The sequence below is a fragment of the Rhododendron vialii genome, chromosome 3a (genome assembly GCF_030253575.1).
Source record: "Rhododendron vialii isolate Sample 1 chromosome 3a, ASM3025357v1".
Lineage (NCBI taxonomy): Eukaryota > Viridiplantae > Streptophyta > Magnoliopsida > Ericales > Ericaceae > Rhododendron > Rhododendron vialii.
The window spans coordinates 16,415,685-16,436,000 of NC_080559.1; the positions used below are offsets into that span (position 1 = coordinate 16,415,685).

The window sequence follows — 20,316 nt, forward strand, 5'->3', positions numbered from 1 at the left end:
TAATTATTTTTGTTAATGCCACGATTCACTAAAACTATGGCACTGAAGTGTGGAATTAACAAAAACAACATTATCCTTTGTTCTTTCCGGTGAATTTTTGTAGTTTTTATAGTTTAAATTTTTATCTTATAAATTATTCTTGGATGAATCCGAAGTAAAAGCTTTTGTTGCAAAACTAGGAAGAATGTAAGAAAGACAAATGAGGAAAAAAAGTAGGAGCATTTTAGTTCAAAATTCAACCTTAATGATGTTAGTTGAATCAGGCAGAGTCGGAATTTTTTTTTCACCTAGAAAAAAAGAATATCATCAAAACTATACAAGGAATGAGGGTATCACTGTGACACTCCGCTTTCCGATGGCCAGCGGTACTACAGGATAGCAGGCTCCGTCTAGACAAGAGAGGACAAGTCATGGTTTATAAGAAAAAGATCCCTCCTACTTGTACAAGGCCTTTTAAAGCCGTGAGGGCGGGCCAAAGTGCATAGGAATTTCATAGTTAGACGTGTTTATCCTGGGATAGTTCAGGGATCGGTGACCTACTGGGAAGTCTATGGGCTTTGGGCGTTCAAAGCGGACAATATTGTACAAAGATAGAACAGGTCGTTACAAATGGTATCAGAGCCCTGCCCTGGGCAAAGTGGTGGGTAGGATGCGTTGTGCTGCCACGAACCCCAGCGTAGGTTGTTGGGCCTGTGCAACGACGACGTTGCATCCCTGAGGGGGGTAGATTGTGACACCCCGCTTTCCGGTGGCCGGCGATACTGCAAGATAGCAGGCTTTGTCCGGACGGGAGAGGGCAAGTCATAGTTTATAAGAAAAAGATCCTTTCTACTTGTACAAGGCCTTTTAAAGCCGTGAGGACATGCCAAAACGCATAGAAACTTCATAGTTAAGCGTGCTCATGAACCTGGGGTAGTCCAGGGATGGGTGACCTACTAGAAAGTCTATGGGTTTTGGGTGTCTAAAGTGGACAATATTGTACAAAGATTGAGCGGATCGTTACATCCACAATGGCATAATAAAAACTAAAAATTTTCCGCTTTGACCAAAAAAAAAAATCAAAACTAAAAGATTTTTAAAATTAGTAATGTTGGTTCAAAATATTGCTTACAATGGTATAACTAAACTTAGCAATTCTTTAACCAATAACCAAATTTTTGCATTTGAATAACCAAAACTATCAATCTTTTTCTCGTTAAATAACCAAATTTAATAGAAACCACACGCCCTCTATTTCATTTCTCTCTTTCTCTCCTCCCATCAATATTACTGGACCCATTCATCCACTTACATTTATTCTCAACTCTCTCTACTAAAATGGTTTTTTGATTATAGACTATTGTGAGATTTCACATTGTTAATCTTAACCCTTAAATGGATAATTAAAAGATGAGGTGGCAAATTTTGATTATGCCATTGGAGATACCTTGAGGTTGTGACTTGTAAGGTCACGAGTTGTGCGACGAGGATGAAAGTAGAAGACAGTGATAATTGTGGTGGTTAGGACTTAGGAGCTAAGGAAGATTGAGGCAAAATTTTGATCAAATAGAAAGGAAGAGAATAGCCAACGAAAAGAGGATTGATACGGTACATGAACACTTTCCATAAAAAAGTACATAAAAAGTAAATAAAGGGTTCAGATATATCTTACCATATTAGGAAAATTAGAGGGAAATGGTAGAGAAAGGAAAGAGAAAAAAAGCAAATAGTAATTTTTTTCCGGATCCGCAAAGCAAATAGTTATTCATAGGAAAAATATGCATGAAGTAAAATTTCAATGGAGAGGGCTATACTGAGAAGCAAAATCTACAAGTAAAATTTGTGAAAAATTCGGAACTCAAACACGCTTGAAAATTCAGTGGGGTCTGGTGAGTCCCTTTTGTTTTTTGTTCTGTCCATAGTTAGAATCATTGCCGAACATTTCCATGAAAATTAAAGGAAAATAATCGGTTTCTTATTATATTATTATTGTTCTTCGTTCTAAACACGCCAGCATAACTTCTTTTCTTTTGAGCAATTAACTACAGTACTTATCCAGTCATTATGTTAGTGCTTTGTAATGAAACACGGTTTCCATAAGTCGGGGACATGAAATAAATTAAACAAAAATATATCAAGAATAATCTAAATATATAAGAGATATTTACTCCACTATTTTTACATGTAATTAAATATCTACCGTAATAATATACACTTTCCAATTTCATTTGGGTACTCATTGGAATGTACAGTAATATATCTTCTCCAATTTGTACAATATTTTCTTTTTCATCATGAATCTCATTACTTCGTTCGCTCCGATATAAGAGATAACGCCCCAAGCGTAGGGCCTAATACGTCAGTTGAAGCATGATAATCCGGAAATCCGGGATCGTACCCAAGGGAATAATTAATACGGCTTTGCTGGATTTGTAGATGCAAGTAAGGGCTTTCGGCTTTTAGACAGCCAACTTGGTTTTACGTGCATAGTGGAAATTAAAATGGGCTAAATTGAAAAGCTAATAAACTAAGATAAAAGACAGGTTAGGTCTAGGAATTAGTAACACCCACGACTCAAGTTAAAACTGTATTTCTTATCCAAATACGCAATTCAGGATACACAATTAAGGTTCCCGAATCGGAAAATAGAGTGGTTCGATCACCAAGTTAGCTCTAGAATTTATTTAGCAAATACCTCGTGCATCAGAGCTCCAAGTATCATGTGTGGTAGGTAGGCGATGCTCCTACCTACACATGATCAAGGAGATTAACACCTTAGCTATTTGACAAATAAACCCGAACCCCACATCGATGATTGAAACTAAAGGTTTAAACTTTATGGTGAAAAACGCAATTCTACTTGAGCCATGAGGTGCTAGTCACCCCATGACCTAACCTTGAAAAACTACTCACCCATATCTATTGAGATAGGAGCAAGTACAAATCTACTTAGCATAATTGAATTAACAACACTAGAAGAAAATTGGATTAAAAGATAGATCGGAAGATTCACTACAACTTTAATGAAGAAGACAATATCAAAAACTAATTAATGAAGACAGAAAATAAATATTCAAGACTGGAAATGAAGAACATTCAAAAACAAAAACCAAATCTAGATCTAGATCTACAATGATGTAAGCAAAATCTATTCTACTTCGTACGCCCGCCAATATTCTTTAGGAGATGCTTTGAAATCACCCTCCTAACAGCCTCAGCATCGATGGAGAAAGGCTTAGGCTGCTGTGCTAAAGGCCTCGGCATCGATGTAATTTATTTCTTTCCATCGATGCCAAGCACATTAGTGCCGTTCTGGATAAGCCCCTCGGCATCGATGTAAGGTGCTTTATCCCATCGATGCCGAGAACGTTAGTGCCTCCGTCTGGTCTTGCTCTGTTTTGCCTTGGCCTGCCTTGCCTTAAAATTCTTGTTTTGACCAATTTTTTTACACAAACAAAACCAACAAATCTAACGAGCAAACGCAATTAAAACACTATTTAACCTATTAAATTGAACTTAACCTAGAAAACTAGCGCACCCTTAATGGCATTATCGGGTGCTTATGACTCATCCAAGTCAAAATAATTGTTTCTTTTTCTTTGGGTGAACTCACTGTCCAAGAATTTTTCATTTGCCCTATAATCTGAAACGCCATTGCCGAATAAAAAAAAAAACTAAAAGAAAAATTCTAAAATAGTAAAATATTGAAGTTGTGATCTATGTTGGTTTAGAGAGTAAAAATCATTTATTATCGAATTTGAATCGATATCTTCAACAAGTTCTCTTTCAATGAACATAATCAGATATGATGAGTTGGGTTACAAAAAGAAAATGAGGTTGGCTAAAGTTTATTGGGCTAAAAGTGTGTGTGTGTATACATAATTTTTCCCCCTTAAACTTTCACCTGGCTATAGCGCACCCAACCCCCCAGGGTACTTCTGCCACTGACCCAACCGAACACCGGAAATTGAGTAGAATATTTTTTTCAAAAATACGTTATGTGGAAATAAACGCAACCTTATTTTCATGTTCACGAGGGGATCAAAATTAGGCCATGTTCCGCTAAGATTCTTATTTTTTAAGTACTTATTTTCTACTTTATAAGACAGGTTATTCTCTCATAATATTTCACATTTAATTCAAAAAATAAGTACTACTTATTTTATTTTGGTGGAACACATGCACCCTTAGAATCCTTTCAACCATATTTATATTGCTTCAAAATTAAAGCAATATATACACAATGGAAATGCGAACGAAAGTCGTATGCACATTGGTCCGCATTTGACATTTTCTAGTTTCCGACTAATATCACAGATTTAGGTGCTCGATCCAATTAATACATATTTTTGTCATTACTCATGTAATTTTTAAAAATTCAGGACCCGCAAACTTGATGATTTTCAATATGTATCATTGTAACTTGTATGTGCTCTATTTACCCAAAAAAAAATACTTGTATGTGCTCTCGATATTCTTATTTAGCTAAGCATTCTCTCGAACACTATTTAAAACCATGAGAGAGAGAGAGAGAGAGAGAGAGAGAGAGATGATGAAAAGGAGTGGAGATCATCACGTTGATGGCTTCAACACAAAGTCTATCTGTCTGCAGTCTGCCTTTCTGTCCCACTGTTTTTCTCCATTATAATAAGTACTATACATATGTATATTACCACAACATATTCTCAAGTCCACCCTGTCACTGCCCCTTATATTCACTCCCTCCCCTTCATACCTCCCTTCAACTTCTCTCTCTCTCTCTCTCTCTCTCTCTCTCTCATAGGACTGATTGATACTTCACATTCATAGTAACAGTTTGTAATTAAGCTGTTCTGTTGTTCCAACATGACTATGAGTAACAATGTGGGCCAGTTCGGAGATACAACGTTGACCAAAGTGTTCGTCGGAGGATTGGCATGGGAAACTCCGAAGGAGGCCATGTGGGATCACTTCGAAAAGTACGGCGAGATCTTGGAGGCCGTCATCATCTCTGATAAGGTCACAGGCAGATCCAAGGGCTACGGCTTCGTAAGTAGTAGCAATTGTGTCAAGGTTTTAAATAGTAAAGGTTACATATCATGAACACGTTTGCATAATAGGATTTCGGATCTCTAATATCGTTATTTTTTCACTTAGGCGGTAGGCCACATAGGCCTATGGCTATATACTTATTTGTACCAGCCAAATTATTTGGTATATATGCTCCTATTTGAAATCCAGAAGACCAGCCAAGCCAATGTGCGCCGTGATTAATCATACTAGTAATTGGTTGTTTTTTTAAGGTTACGTTTAAGGATGCGGAGGCGGCTAAGAAGGCTTGTGAGGACGCCACGCCGATCATTAATGGCCGCCGAGCCAACTGCAATCTGGCTTCGCTTGGAGCTCGACGCCCTAGATCAGCGCCAACCATGGTGCCGCCGCCATCACTTCCTCCCCAAGGTATGGAATACTTATTTCCTTTACGTATTCATCCCATGTTTGTTTTACTACAGAACAATATACACACAAGGCCCCTCTGTTTCCCGTTTAAATTGCCCAAAAAAAGTGACTTCAAATCTAAAATATGGGCCATGCATTTTATCAATTGTACTAAAATTTAAAACCATTAAGAACGAGAAAAGCAAAAAAAAAAAAACAAATATCAATTTCATGTTCTGAGGGATCTTACTTCAATTTGTAGTCAAATAGTTTCTCTTTTTATGTTCGATTTGAATAGCAGAACCAAAGATTTTGAATACCGTACCGGCCAACGTACCAATTATTTTACTAGTCCGGTACATACCGGTATCTGGTATTTAAATACCGGGTACCGTTTCAAATTTAGTAGTATTGCCATTATAGGAGTATATAGTTATAAATATATTATTTTTTTGCTATGACATCCAATTCATCATAACTTTCATTAGACCACAAAAATTACACTGTCATTATATTACTTTCTTCTAATCCAATAAAAGGAATAACGCTAACTTAACTATCAAAACTTAAGAGTTCAAACTACTTTGTAAATCGAAAAAAAAAAACTACTACTCCACTTTGTAAAACAAAAACAATAAGGGAAAATGACGGCCAATGACGTGTTTTGATAATTAATACACACTAAGAACCATTTCAGCATTAACAAATGTTCTCAGTTTGTTCTTGACGGATATTAATTATTAAAACACGCGTCATTTTCGAAATAATAAAAACCCTTCTCTCCATGGGCCACCCTTCTCTCCATAGGTCCCAATGGCCCATGGATAAACTATACATTAGAGAAAATTACGGTCAATGACGTATTTTGATAATACCTATCAATGATATTTTTAGTATTAACAAATGTTCTCAGCATGTTTTTAGTGGATATTAATTATCAAAACACGTCATAGGCCGTCATTTTTCCATACATTATGCTACAACCAGTTTAAAGCAAGATAACAGGGTAAAATAGTCCTTTTGGCATTTTAGGGCTTTGAACCTTCTATACCAGACTACCAGTTTACCCCCTTTCTTCTTCCGCTGCTGTCGTGCTGCATCCCCTTCCCACCCACACCACCACCCCCCCCCCCCCCCCCCCCCCCCCCCCCAATGGCAAAACAGGTACGCTACTTTTCTCTCTCTCTCGCGTTGTGATCGTGCGTACATGCCCACTGGTTGCGATCTCAGATCTGACCGAGATGCATTTGTAAAAGCAGTCACAGTCGGTGCAAAACGTACCGGACGGTATAACCGGTACTGCCATTTCGCTCAAGACTGGCCGGAATTTCCGGTACTCGCCGGTAAGGACTGGAATTAGAACCGGAACGGTATTTGTGCAGCAAGACACCGGTTTCACATAAATCTAATACGTACCTACCTGTAATTCACAACCTTGAGCAGGACCGAAAGACTCCGAAAAGTAGTAAATAGCATTAAAAAAAAATGTCTGACAACTGCGATTTTGGTTGAAATTAAACTTATAAGAGCAATTTTACCAGCTACTTCAAAGTAGCTTTGTCGCCATTTTACCTCACAAAAAGGGAAAATGTATCCGAACAGCAGAATAGCTAAACTAAAGAGGGAAGCAATTTTCCTCCATCACAGTTTTCTGAGCCAAAAATGGCTCACAACTATTCATAAGCAATCTACTTTTTTATTGTTTCCTCTCTTTCTCTCTCTCACTCTCTCTCCCTGACTCTCCCACTCACTCTCTCTCTCTCTCTCTCTCTCTCTCTTCCTTCTCTTTATTAATATTTTAATAAAGAATAGGTAAAATAGATTGATTGTATTGGTGTAGTGTTAAAAAAATATGAGTAAGTAAAATAAAAAATATACATTGTTCAAGAGTTTTTTTAGACAATGACTAGTAAACTTGCTCTAAGCATTGCCGAAGCAACAGCGAATGGGGGACTTAAAATTAAATTAATAAAATGATGTAGGATCCAATGTTGGAGCGAGATCTGTGTCACCGGTACCTGCTAGCCACGTGCAGTGGTACTACCCGGCGGGGACCCCACCAACACAGTTTCGTCAACAGCACCATCAGGCCGTCCCTTTTTATGGGTACATTACATATATCCTTAATTGATTTCCTTCCTGATTCGTTTTAGTAGTACAGTATATATATGTTGTGGCATACATACATACTTGTCAGATATATAGGCCGCTGGCTGTTTGTCTTACGTGATGTGATTTTACCTGGTTTCTCCACAGATACTCTCCGACCTACATTGCCTCAGATATGAGCTACAATCATGTGAGTACTGTAATAATAAGACCTTTAATTATTGAATTTAAAATCTATCTATGCATGTTCTTAATTTGATCTCCTTCCTTCCGATGATGCTGACACTCCCAAAAAAAGAAAATCGAAATCTATGCAAATACCACTTACATAATTTTCTTATATTTATATATTAAGTTTTCTTTGCGGGAGGTCAGGAAACAAACAACTTTCTCTAATGAAAGATTGCTGGTATTCGACTTGACTATTTTATTTGACTTCTTTAAATTTGTGTATGTGTTGTGTGGTAACAGAAAGTAGGGTACACGGGGGGAGGTGGGTCGTACATGAACATGAACGGCCAATTCTCTCAAGTGTATCCGGGTCAAGCAGCCATGGTGGGCGGTGGGAATGCATTGATGCCTATGTATCCTCTGTATCACTTCCACCACCACTCACAGACCATGGGCCTCCCTGCAGCAGCTCACATTTACTCCCCAACAGCAGCTGCAGCAGGCCCAATTCCCTCAGTTCCGGCCCTCATCTCAAAGCCCACGCCCATGATGGCTCCAACCACAGGTACTTACTTTGATAATAATAACTACACTAATAGTACTAGTAATTGATCGAAGGAGATCCCCTTCCCGACTCCAATCCGGACAGGGGCCTGTCCGATTCTTCTAGGTTATTGATCTCGCAAATCAACGGTTAAAATGAACCGAACACTTTTTGCGCCAAAACGACGTCCTCTGTCCGAATGGGAGTCGGACACGGGATCCGATCTCGTAATTGATACATCCACATTCTCAGTCAAAGGTTTACATAACTTATTTCTGACTGACAATTACGAAAATTGTTAATTACTGTAGTAATCAATTTACCAATTGAGAGAATGTGATTTGGATCTGTTCCGGTGCCAGTTGCCTTGCGAATACCCACATGGTCATAGATGGGCTATTCTTTCTTGATTGTGAGGAATGTCAGCTTTAGCTTTTTGAGTTACTCTTTTTAAATGTGCTACAATTATAAGAAAGACAGACCTTAGGAGCATCTCCAATCAAGCTCCAAAACTCTACTATTTTAGAGACAAAAATGAATTGAAAATACTACATGATTTCTAGATACCATGTTGGAGACAAATTCTGTTGTATAATTTTACAAAACTGATTATCATACATACAGTTTGCTTGCAGGCTGTGGAATAGGGGTACAGTTGGCACGGGCTAAAGTAAGAGGAAGAGAGCACACAATTTTTTTATAAAAAAAAAAAGAGGGGGGAAAAAATAACAAGAGGTGGGATGGTGGTGGCTGCTCAGAACTACATTATTATCTAATCTGCTGTGGCTCTTCTTTCCATCTTAATTTTTCTTTATTTTTGGATTATATTCATGTTTTTAGGTGTTTCTGATTATTTAGATTCATTCATTCTCTCTAACCTCGTTTGAGATCTGAAAGGAAAATCATTGTAACAGAAGTCATGTTAAGTATTCCCGTCTTATATAAGGGATGCATCTCTCTCTCCCTCTCTCTCTCTCTCTCAAACACACAACATTGTGCAATGCTTCTTCTTTTTTTGTTACTCGGGGTGGTCAGGCTTATGCGAACGCATCTAATTTCTTAGGGATCAATTTTACCGTCTACTAGTGGCACCCATTGAAAGTCGGAACAAAGTTCTATATGAACTAAACCCACAAAAATTGATAGCACCAAACTGTGTACAGTCACCATGGCGCATGTGAAGACGTGAAAAAGATAACCCTTTGCGTTTGTGCTTTCATAAAAAAACTGTAATCAGAAAAAAAAAAAACCCAGAATGTTTATGTGTGAACTCAAAAACATATCCAACTGTACGAAACTCGCACATTCTATTGCGGTGATCTTAACCATCTACTGCGTAGGCTCTTTTACGTAAATTGTCCATGAAATAATCAGCATAATTAGATTTACACAGATATCTAATCAACTCACATTTGTTTTGAGAAAAAGTTAAAAGTAAGTCCGACAGCCTATTATTTTCCAAGAGATAAATGTTATTCAATCATGCATTCAATCAACTTCATGACTTTTTTTCATAGATACTGATACATGGGAACTTACAAATTACTAGAAAATTCAAATCTCCACGAGCCTGAATCAAACCGTCCAATCCAAATGAGGACAATAGGGATTTCAATCCATTTGGTTACTTGAAGAACGTGAAACCATATAAATGAGGGCGTTTAGCATTGATAGAAGTTGGGGCTTTGGGCGGCCGAGGCACAGACACTGAATTCAAACTCAGGTAGAAGATTTTGAGGAAATTGCAGGCTTCTTAGACAAACAAACCCATGTTCCTAAAGAGGAGGTTTCCTTAAGGGTGAATAAAGTTGTCCCAAGGAGAAATCAAAGTGATGCTAGTACGAGCGCATCACTAATGAATTCTTACCCTGTTTCCATCAGTGGGTTTTCCAGAATTAGAACTCCTAGCACTGACTCAAACAATGTTCTAAATGGTGGCCGCCCAGGTCGCCTAGGCGCTTGGAGGTGCCTTGCCGCCACGCCAATAGCCCTTGGCGTTTGATTTGGCGCCCAGGGAGATTTGGCAGTGTTTGGTGGCCGCCTAGGCGGCCTTGGCGGGCCTTGGTGTCGGTGTCGGCGTCTTTGGAGGCCTTTGGCAGCCTAAAAATATGTATATAAAAATAATAATAAGAGGGAGGTGAGTGAAGCCCTGCTATTTATTCAATTTATTTGCTAGTTGCTACTACTTAATTTCATTTGGGTTTGAACTTGCATTATGGATACATGGAATATAGTTTGATTTGATAATGGTTTGTTAAAAAATAAAAAAAATAAGGAAAATCCTATGTGTACCGACCATTTTGGACCGAAACCGTACCGACGGCCGCGCGCGGCCGTCTCCGGCCACCGGACGGCCGATCCGAGCCGTCCAAAAATTTTAAAAAAAAAAACCGAGGGCCCAACGCGGGAATCAACGTCATCCGATGTGTGTAGGGTGCTTGATCTAAACACCCTATTTTTCGTGTATACATATATACACGAAAAATAGGGTGTTTAGATCAAGCACCCTACACACATCGGATGACGTTGATTCCCGCGTTGGGCCCCTCGGTTTTTTTTTTTAAAATTTTTGGACGGCTCGGATCGGCCGTCCGGTGGCCGGAGACGGCCGCGCGCGGCCGTCGGTACGGTTTCGGTCCAAAATGGTCGGTGTATATAGCAGTACTCAAAAAATAAATCCGCCGAATTGATTGGCGCCACCTAGGAGGCTTGGCGCTTGAAGATTTCCGCCCGACTACCGCCAAGCGCCATTTAGAACCTTGGACTCAAATAATGGTGAAAAGCCTTGCAATTCAAAAATACACCTGAACCTTTGCCAATATGGGAAGAGCACCCCACCCCCAAAAAAAAATAATAATAATAAATAAATGAATAACACTGTTTAGCATTAGCTGCAAAAAGCTCAGCTACTCTAACCTCCGTTGCTTTGCGAATGGAGTTAGAAACCTCTTCGGCCACCTCTTCTGGTGTCTATCCCGTTGTAAACCCAAACGACTCTGCTCCAGTGCAAACAGAATTTCTGTCTGCCAATGGAGTCCTTGTACTGGGTATGACCTCAACAGCATTTGTTTCCATATCAGTGAAACTATGACCAAAGATGGGATTACAACGACCCTTGTTCTTCCCACTGAGCTCTATCACGGTGTCCCTGTTGAGATCAACGGCTTCAAAGTATCTGCTTAAACCATTAACATGGTCCTCCAAACTAGCGAAGCTATCCTTTGCATATTCTTTCTTACTTCTGTTTATATCTCCATGATAGACTAGATGATGGTCTAGATTTTCATCTTTGCTTGGATGGATCATATTGACCCTTAAGCAGACACGCCTCTTGTTGTCTCTTCTCATTCCATTTTCCAGTATGCTGTCTGTTATTTTCCTTTCTTCCTTCAAACCTGAATTCAGGCCTAGTTTTCTTGTGTCATATCCCCCATCACTAACTTCCTTAGATTTGGAGCAATTTTCTCTGCACAACTGAGGACATATATAACACTGAACTTTTGAAGCTTTCCCTGGGCAATTTTTTACTGTTGCCGAAATGCTGGACACTTGTGGTGAACTTTCCTCTTGCTCTTGACTCTGTGTTGTGTTTCTGGCCATTATCACTCCAGTTTGCTTAGAACGAGATTTCATATTTCCCTTTTCTGCTATTACACTAGCAGGTTGAGGTTTACCAAGCGTTTCACCATTTGCAGTCCCATTGGTATTAGACAAAACACTCTGTGCTCTTAAATGAAGCTGCAAACCTCCACTAACAGACGGCACTGGAGATTTTTCCTGCCAAACAAAGAAGCTTTAATTGGTCAAAATCACAGATTTCCAATGTAATAACCATATAATAGAACTACATAAACTGAGATAAACTACCTCATCAAAGAACCCCATCTTGGGTGACGGCACCCGAAGACCTGAAGGTCTGAATCTTCTTGATTCTGCCAAAGCATTACCAGTTTCCAGGACTTCATCAATGCATCGAGTTAGCAACTTAGTTTGCTGACTTTCTTGATGGCCAAACAATTGATCATGTGAGTGACTCTGCAAATCTAATTGTTGGGTGCCAACATTGCTTAAACAAGCTCCTCTATTGGTGCAAAAGCCAGTCTCCAAACATTTAGATCTGCGCCTGGCAGAAGCTGATGACGATTCCAAAGACCATCCATCAAAGGAGTTAACAGGTGATGCAAACGAATACTGGTTTGAACTAAGATTTCTCAAACCGCTTTTGCCTCCTGGCGAGCACCTTAGAGGAGGAGTCTTGTTGGTTGAACCAGTGGCAGCAAGTCTGGTATTTGTGGAATCAGTTTTTCTCTTTGAGGTTGAGGAAAATCTAAAAGACGGAGAGCAAGAAGCTGTTGCATCATTGCTGGCAGTGACAGGAATTGAAGAAGACGGTTTAGGAGATATCATAGAGCTTGTGGAACAAAATGAGGTACTGGAACCAGATCTCTTGGACACTTCCAAACCTTGCCCTGTAAGAGTCACAAAAATTGGACTTAAATTAGGAAACAAACTTTCAGACTATTGCAGAAGAGTCTGGAGTTCTTACCAGATCTAGATGTTGCAGTTTTCTTCTCCATTTTGATAGGGTCCGCACCCAAGAGAATCTTTGTATGTCCTGCTGAAACGGGGTTCATAATGCGTAATATCTTTGGCGGCTTGCAGGAAAACAAATTGGATTCTCCATTCCTTGTAGCATGCTGTTTTGTTCGAATCAGAATTAGTAAGTCAAGTTATTTCCTAATTGTCTGTTATAAACAGCACTGCGCACTTATGAAGTCGACACCATACATACAACACCGTAAGTATATAAAGTAACAATCTCATTCTTATTCATTGACATATGCCTGTAAATTTTCTGAATGGGCAACAACTTCTATAGTTCTTTCCGATCCTTTCAAATAGATGCTTTGCCTTCTAGAAATTGGCATGGGTTTCACCTGTTATGTATATAAAAGAGTATCAAAATGCTCAGGAAGTACCAGAACAATTAAAATACCACCATCAACAGAACATACCCTATTTTGCGAGACATCATCCACTTTCTTCAAGTCTGAAAATAACCAACCATACATCAATCATAAGCTCATCAAGAAAAGGAGCACAAAAAAGGGGGACTACAAAGTGTTTTCTAGAAGACAAAATGGCTAGGTGCCAACATTCTAATAACAGAAACTCTGCATCGTTAACACTAGAGAAGTAGAGATCAAATTTTTGTTGCGTAATTATGTGCATAAAAAAACAATTAAATGGAATTTAAAATTTCTGCTTCACCGCTGTTGTGGCCCGTGGGCCTTATTCTAACCCAGTTAGATGGGGCATCTAAACTGCAACTACGTGATTTCACATACAAAATGAGCAGGCAAAGTTACCTTATCCGTTCAAAAGAAGACAAGTTGTAAGCCAAAGCACACTTACAGCGGGCTTTCTGTTTGCAAGCTTCTCCAACTCCTGATTTGCAATCTGACTTGAAAACATTGGACATTATACTGGATCTCTGGATGGATGCTCTTACATCTTCAAACAGGTCACCCTCAGTGCTTTGGTTGGTTTCAAAACAGAAACCATCACTTTTTAATGTATATTGTATGTCAACGGATCTCCACTTTCGTTGATCTTGTCGAATCTTATGTACTAGATGAGCTTCTGATTTCTCAAAGCCTCGATTTATGATACACAGCTCTTCAGGGTCCAGAACTCCTGATTTACAAAGCATCAGTTTTGATTCTAACTTGCTGCAATAATATGAAATGGGGTAACATTGATAGAAATGTTCCAGATTGCTTATAAAAGCAAACCTGCACTGGTGAAGAAGGCACTATCCCAAGCTAAGCTTTTGCGCACGTGACTTGCTCTTCCAGGGTCCATGGATTCAGAAACTAAAAGTTTCTGCTCCCTTTGTTTGGGTATATCTGCTGCATTTTCAGCTCCTTGAGAACTCGTATTCCTAATTAGCTTTAAATCTTTGTTCTCGTCTATATTCTCCAACGACACTGTGAATATCAAATCAAGCAGAAAATGTTTTTTTTTAAGCCAATAATTGAGAATGGAAGAGTATGTTAAATACATAAATTAACAACTATTTATGTATGTGAACATAAAAAATTCATATATTAGATAAAGGTGTTATTTTTCTACATTAAAGAGAAAAAAAATCCAATGAAAAAATGAGAATAGCATATTGTTTTTTTCCATAACGCAGATTATTACTTTCGTATTTCTTAATTTTATCAAGAGTAATTTACACTTTTCTTCCTTAAGTTATTTAATATTAGGCTTTAATTCGGCCCAAACCATGTCCCCGAGCGTGTCGGTTACGTGTCGGAGCGTGTCCAAAACTTGTCCGACCTAGAAAAATAATTAAATATTCGGACACACATTTTCACGTGTCGGACATGTGTCGAAAACGTTTTTGAGCGTGTCCGTGTCCGACATGTATGGGATACAAATACGAAAGGCCTAGAAACGTGTCCGTGCTTCTTAGGTTCCAACTGTTGCCATGAAAACTACGATGTGTCAGTGGTTTTACCATGCATCCAGTCACAGCCGAGATACATATATGATAATCAAGCCATGGAAAAGTGAGACAATGGGAAACTACAAAATGATACACGCAGAAGTGGACATCAGAAATTCATACAACTATTGGGACAGGTGTGCAAAAACATTTTGTTCCTCACCTTGAATGTAACTTGGGAATTATCAAAACACATTGATTATAGTGTTTAGTACCAGCTCATGTTTTGGTGAAACAGACCGGAATACATTGACTTAGAACTACAATTAGAAAAATTAACTAGATAAACTATGTTTTGATAAATCCAGCGGATTCCCTCTAATTTGGTTATTTTCTCAAATTATGGCTTCAATAAGCAGTTATTGTTGATATTATTAGCAATAAGTGCCAAATCTGAAGAAGAAAGAGTCCAGGGCAAATTGGGTAGAAGACGAGGCCAAGATACTGTAATCTTTGAAAAACTCAGAGCAATTGGTTTCCAAAGGTGGATTTCGGTGTTTTCCTAACCAGTGAAGCAATACAATCTGCATTGAAACTCCTAAAAGTTTGCTTAAGTTTTTTTTTTTTTCTTCGACCACTCTCAACTGCAGTTTTTCATTAACGGTAAGTTGGTAACTCTTCTTTTCCTTTTATCCCTTGTTCATCTCTTCTCTACTCTGATAACGTTTGAAGAATTAAAGGTTTTGTTTTCTAAGCTGACTGCTTTGAATTTCTCAACAAGCAAGACAAAGATTTCATGTGATTCTTCAGCTACGTAGGGGTTTTTTTTTTTTTTTTCCGAAGTGTTCAACTATATAGTTTAGTACATCCACGTTTCAATTCAGCTTCCACTATTTGACCAATGAAGAATGTAGCACATTTACATTGGTTGCATAGAGCAAGTATTTGTAAATTGTATCCTAGGTTTACATCCTGAGTCCACGTTTCACTCCAGTTTCCACTATTTGACCAATGAAGAATGACGCACATTTACATCGGTTGCATAGAGGCATAGAGCACGTATTTGTAAATTGTAACCTAGATTTACCTCCTGAGCCCACGCCGAAGGCACTATCCTCTTGGACCACTGCGATCTGAGCGGTCAATTCAAACCCCGAATAATCAAGCGCAAATTAGACCAAACAGGCTTCACAAAACCAATAGTCATGAACTAATTGCACCAGAGAGATTCATAATCTACAACAAATGAAAACAATCCCTGAACTCAAACCAAAAACCTCCGTTTTGTTACTGAGAATCCAAAAGGAAAAAAACCAAAAAGAGTAGGGCCTGCTTCGGGCTAAAGCCCAATAGGCCGTTGCCTTAGGCTCTCAAAAAATTGCAGAAACTAGGCCCCCTAAAATTATTTTAGCCCCTGTATATAAGCCCTTTTTGTTTTTGGTATAACAACAATAGGACCCAGTTTAAAACCCAAACAACCTATTTAAGGGCCACATGCCCAACTTTACTTACTGAATAACGAAAAAGTAAATGGAGATTGCAAAATAATCTAAAGCGCCAGCCCTTAAATTTCGGAGGCCTGACTGAAAAAATATGGCTCTTAATAAATTTTTAAGGAAATAAATTAAATTAAATTAAACTTTTCAACCACCAAATGTATGTATTCAACACGGAAAAAGCCTAAAGTCGAAAAATAAACTTTTCAAAAAGCATCACGTATTAAAACAAGGGCATACAATATTTGACATCTTCTTCTCTCTCTTTTTTCTTTCCTGATCCCAACAAAGAAGAGATGAGAGTATGTACTTTAAAAATTAAGGGGATACATAAAATATAGCCGAGAATACCAACAATTTCCAACTTAATAAAGTATTGCACAATTACACAGCCGAAATGCATAATAAACGTAACTACACGTAGATATAATCTTTTGCTTGAATACATACATACCTGAAAGTCGAAAATCTCGGAGATTATCGTCCAAATGAGAAGCTATAAGAAAATCGTCTTCTGACGAAATATCGATCAATTGGAGTATTTCCATCGCAATTAGACCATAATCATGTCAACTTCTACGCATGGCGAGTAGTATATACTAGTATGTGAAGAGAGAGAGAGAGAGAGAGAGAGAGAGAGAGAGAGAGACCGCTACAATTTTGAATTTTGGGGAAGTTACTTTAATTAAGGAAGTAATGGTGATTTTGGAAACGGACAATAATAGTAGTAGTAGCAGTAGTACTCCTCCTTTTGGCGCGGGAAATCTTGGATATCGTCCTGCGATTTCCGATTATCACTCTTCGGCCTCATGCAAAGCCCAAATCTTGGCCACGAGCTTATATATATATATATATAAACACACAATCATTTTTAAATAAGGAGATTCTTATTTTAATTAAAATAAGAAACTCTCTATTTCTTCTATTTTCCGTTCAAATTTCGATGATCCGAGCCGCTCAATGTGTTCAGAATCTGATTTTTAGGATCTCCTCAAGGAATCGGCAAATAAAATGACCAGAAAGGACTTCATCCGAGCAGTTTTTATTTGAATCGTTTGATAAAAAATAAAGAAAATTTGCTCGAATGAAGCCCTTCACAGTCATTTTTTTTTGCTAATTCCTTGCAGATACCCTTAAAAATCACGTTCTGAACACATTGAGCGGCTCGAATCATCAAAATTCGATCGGAAAATGGTGGTCCGCATTTTATTAAGTTAAGGTGGTTATATATATATATATATATATATATATATATATATTTGCATTTGTTTTGCGACAAATATTTGTAGATAATTGATTCTTCTTGACCAGAAGAATCAAAAAAGTAAAAAATTATGGTTAAAAAAAACTTCAATTTTTTTGAATAAAAACAAAAATTAGCCAAAAAACCAAATTTTTCGACTTTATTCAATAAAAATTGAGTTTGGATAATACTATTTACTTTTCTGATTCCAGTCGTCAAGACAAACCAATATTTCATAAGTATTTGACGCAAAACTAACAAAAACAAAATAAATTTTGAATAAAGAAAAAAAAAACCCAAGTGGCTTATTTAGCCAAAACACCGTAGTAGTTACACATAATCCTTCAAGATGTACATTCGCTCTCAATTGTCTCTCAATTCTCGCTTTTGTAAATTTTAGTACATCTTATTTTAAGTTCGACCTCACACTCCCGCCCAAGCAGGCGAATACAAACTTGGACTTAAGTGTACCAAAAAAACAAAACTTAGACTTAAATAAAAGATTTGGATGAGAAGAGAAAAAATAGAACATATAGGTCATTAAAGCATCCACAGTGGAATAACCAAAATTATAAAGTTGTTAAAGTTAGCAATGTTCCATCAAAAAAGTGCTCACAGTGGTATAACCAAACTTAACCTCTTAGCAACTCGTCAAATTTTGGCATTTGGATAATCAAAACTAGTAACTTTTTGCCAATAACCAAAACCTTCTCTCTCTCCCTCTCAACAATGTTTCTAAGAAAAACATTTTTAAAGAAGTTTTTTGTTTTTTGCAAAAACAGTTAAATTGTTTTTATTAAAAACTGGAGTACTATTTTTTTAAAACTTTTTTTTTCCAATTTCAAAAACTGTTTTTCAAAATAAAAGTTTTCACAAAATTATTTTCTATTTCTAATAATCTGTTTTTATTAGTTTGAAAACTATTAATTTTTTTTTATATGGTGACAATTTTTAGATTTTTACAGGTTGAAAAGGTGATATGGTAAGTTTTGATTATTTAATGTTAATTATGCCACTGTGAACATTGACTTAGGCCATCCACAGTGGTATAATCAAAAGTCAGTTGTTGCTAAAGTTAACAATATTTGTTCAAAAAATGACTCACAATGGTATAATCAAACTTAGCAACATCCTTAGAAATAATCAAATTTTGGACTTTGGATAATCAAAACTAGCAACCTTTTTCAATAATCAAAATTTGTGAACCCCACACTACATAAGTTAATTGGTTCCAAAATTTATATACGCGCGTATTTCAACTAGTATTTTCTTCTTCTCTTCTTCACTTGCTCTATATTTTTTTCACTTCAACCACAAATTGTTTCTCTTTTTTTTCCTCAAAAAATGAAGCTCATATTTCTCGATCATCTACAATTTAACTCATCGTTGCCGGATTAAGGTATTTCATTCTTTTTTCCCGTTTTTATTTTAGGCTGCATTCTTATGAATTTAACTTAAACTTAACTTAAATCTGAAAATTGTCTTTATTTGAATTTTTTCCCATTTGTTAGTTTTGCACCAAATTTTTATGGGTTATTGATTCGTCTCGACTAGAGGAATCAGAAAAGTATTTTTTTATTACTTTTACCCAAGTATTTTGAGAACTAATCACTTTTTAGCAAAAAAAAAGAGAGACTTTTTTGACTAAAAAATGGTTATTCCTTTTTTGTTCCTCCCCTATGGTTGAGCAAATGAAGAACCTTGCAAAAAAAAGAAAGAAAGAAGAAGAACGTTGCATTCTTTTTCAAATTCAAGAACAAGTCTGATTTTTTTTGAAAGATTAAGAGAGTGGTGGATTTGTGATATAGGTTATAGAAATAGGAAGAAAAAAAAAAGTTTCGGTATAATTTTGATAGATAACACTAGGAAAAACACCATATGTTCGATATATTTTTGCTCAAAAAAAATGTAATGGAGGGAAGTGAATGGCAGAAAACAGATGGGGAGAGAGAGATTGTGTGAAATTGTAGTGGACTCCTTATTTTGGTTATGAACTAGAAGTGACCATTGTAAACCTCAACATTGTTATGCTTAGCAACCTCTTAAATGAATAATCAAAAGCTGACGTGTCAACTTTTGATTATCCATTTTTGATTATACCACTGTGGATGGCCTTAGTCCACTGTGGATGCTTAGAAAAGAACTGGTATTTCTTTTTTGAAGAAATTAAATAGACATTCTAATTAAGTTTCTCTTCTATTTTGGAAGTTATAAATAAATGGTGTCTCGGATTTGGGTGTTCTTTGGATCGTTGGAAAGTTTCTTGAGTCTACTTTCTAACCCAAGTGGTTTGGATCCAAGATAATTTGTACATCAAAAGATATGATGATTCTACCCTCAGCTGGTCGAAAAATGAATAGTTTTGGTAAAATCCTTACATCTCCTTAAATTCCCTTGACCCTTGGGTGACCTGAGCAACCTCCAAACCATCTCTTCATGACTTTTCGGACACCATAACGGGGTGGCACGTGGAAAACCCGAGCATTCATTGGCATTCAAATGCGCCTTATTTATACGAATTACCTAAAATACACAAAAACCTACCTTACGTGCAATATCACATAAAATACTAACTTTATAAATATAAATACAATAAAACTAAGGACTTAAACAACAAGAATATGTATTATTAGGTGCTCATCATCCACCAGTACAAACAGGGAGGCTAGGTTTTGGTTCAAGGTAAGAAGACCTTAAATATCAGTTTTGTTTGCTCTACTTAATCAGTCACAAAAAGAGAAGCTTTCCAGTCTTATGACTTATGATCCTCTTTAGATATGTAAATTTCTCTGCAAGTTGCATTTGATCTAAGCTTGCACATCACAAGATACGATACTACGCATGATCAAATGCACGTTGTATGGTGCTTGTGCAGGCACTGTTTCATATATTAGCACAAATT

General features: G+C 37.3%; 2 protein-coding genes across 4 annotated transcripts; one reads left to right on the top strand and one right to left on the bottom strand.

The window, feature by feature from the left end:
- Positions 1–4,645: 4,645 nt before the first annotated feature.
- On the top strand, positions 4,646–9,165 carry LOC131318734 (probable RNA-binding protein ARP1). 2 transcript variants are annotated; one of them, XM_058348679.1, is made up of 6 exons: positions 4,646–5,007; positions 5,262–5,418; positions 7,380–7,503; positions 7,654–7,696; positions 7,978–8,242; positions 8,857–9,165. In XM_058348679.1, the coding sequence occupies exons 1-6, from the start codon at positions 4,825–4,827 to the stop codon at positions 8,922–8,924; spliced, it is 840 nt and encodes a 279-aa protein (XP_058204662.1). In that variant the 5' UTR covers positions 4,646–4,824; the 3' UTR covers positions 8,925–9,165. The 2 variants fall into 2 exon arrangements, with proteins under 2 accessions (XP_058204662.1, XP_058204663.1); XM_058348680.1 differs by having other exon boundaries at positions 4,650–5,007; positions 8,846–8,915.
- Positions 9,166–10,999: 1,834 nt separating this feature from the next.
- On the bottom strand, positions 11,000–16,902 carry LOC131318735 (uncharacterized). Of its 2 annotated transcripts, XM_058348681.1 has the most exons (8): positions 16,626–16,902; positions 14,017–14,211; positions 13,637–13,918; positions 13,237–13,271; positions 13,066–13,158; positions 12,768–12,918; positions 12,089–12,690; positions 11,000–11,998 (listed from the first exon to the last, which is right to left on the bottom strand). In XM_058348681.1, the coding sequence occupies exons 1-8, from the start codon at positions 16,717–16,719 to the stop codon at positions 11,192–11,194; spliced, it is 2,259 nt and encodes a 752-aa protein (XP_058204664.1). In that variant the 5' UTR covers positions 16,720–16,902; the 3' UTR covers positions 11,000–11,191. The 2 variants fall into 2 exon arrangements, with proteins under 2 accessions (XP_058204664.1, XP_058204666.1); XM_058348683.1 differs by lacking the exon at positions 13,066–13,158 and having other exon boundaries at positions 16,626–16,901.
- Positions 16,903–20,316: the final 3,414 nt, after the last annotated feature.

What these genes read in the sequence shown, in the direction of transcription:
- LOC131318735 (XM_058348681.1), bottom strand. Translation starts at nt 16,719, where the DNA reads ATGGAAATACTCCAATTGATCGATATTTCGTCAGAAGACGATTTTCTT. An exon ending in TGCCTTCTTCACCAGTGCAG is followed by an intron (nt 13,919 to 14,016) that starts GTTTGCTTTTAT and finishes TTTGTAAATCAG; the next exon opens with GAGTTCTGGACCCTGAAGAG. An exon ending in CCCATTCAGAAAATTTACAG is followed by an intron (nt 12,919 to 13,065) that starts GCATATGTCAAT and finishes CGAACAAAACAG; the next exon opens with CATGCTACAAGGAATGGAGA.
- LOC131318734 (XM_058348679.1), top strand. Translation starts at nt 4,825, where the DNA reads ATGACTATGAGTAACAATGTGGGCCAGTTCGGAGATACAACGTTGACC. An exon ending in GCCATCACTTCCTCCCCAAG is followed by an intron (nt 5,419 to 7,379) that starts GTATGGAATACT and finishes AAAATGATGTAG; the next exon opens with GATCCAATGTTGGAGCGAGA. An exon ending in CAGGCCGTCCCTTTTTATGG is followed by an intron (nt 7,504 to 7,653) that starts GTACATTACATA and finishes GTTTCTCCACAG; the next exon opens with ATACTCTCCGACCTACATTG.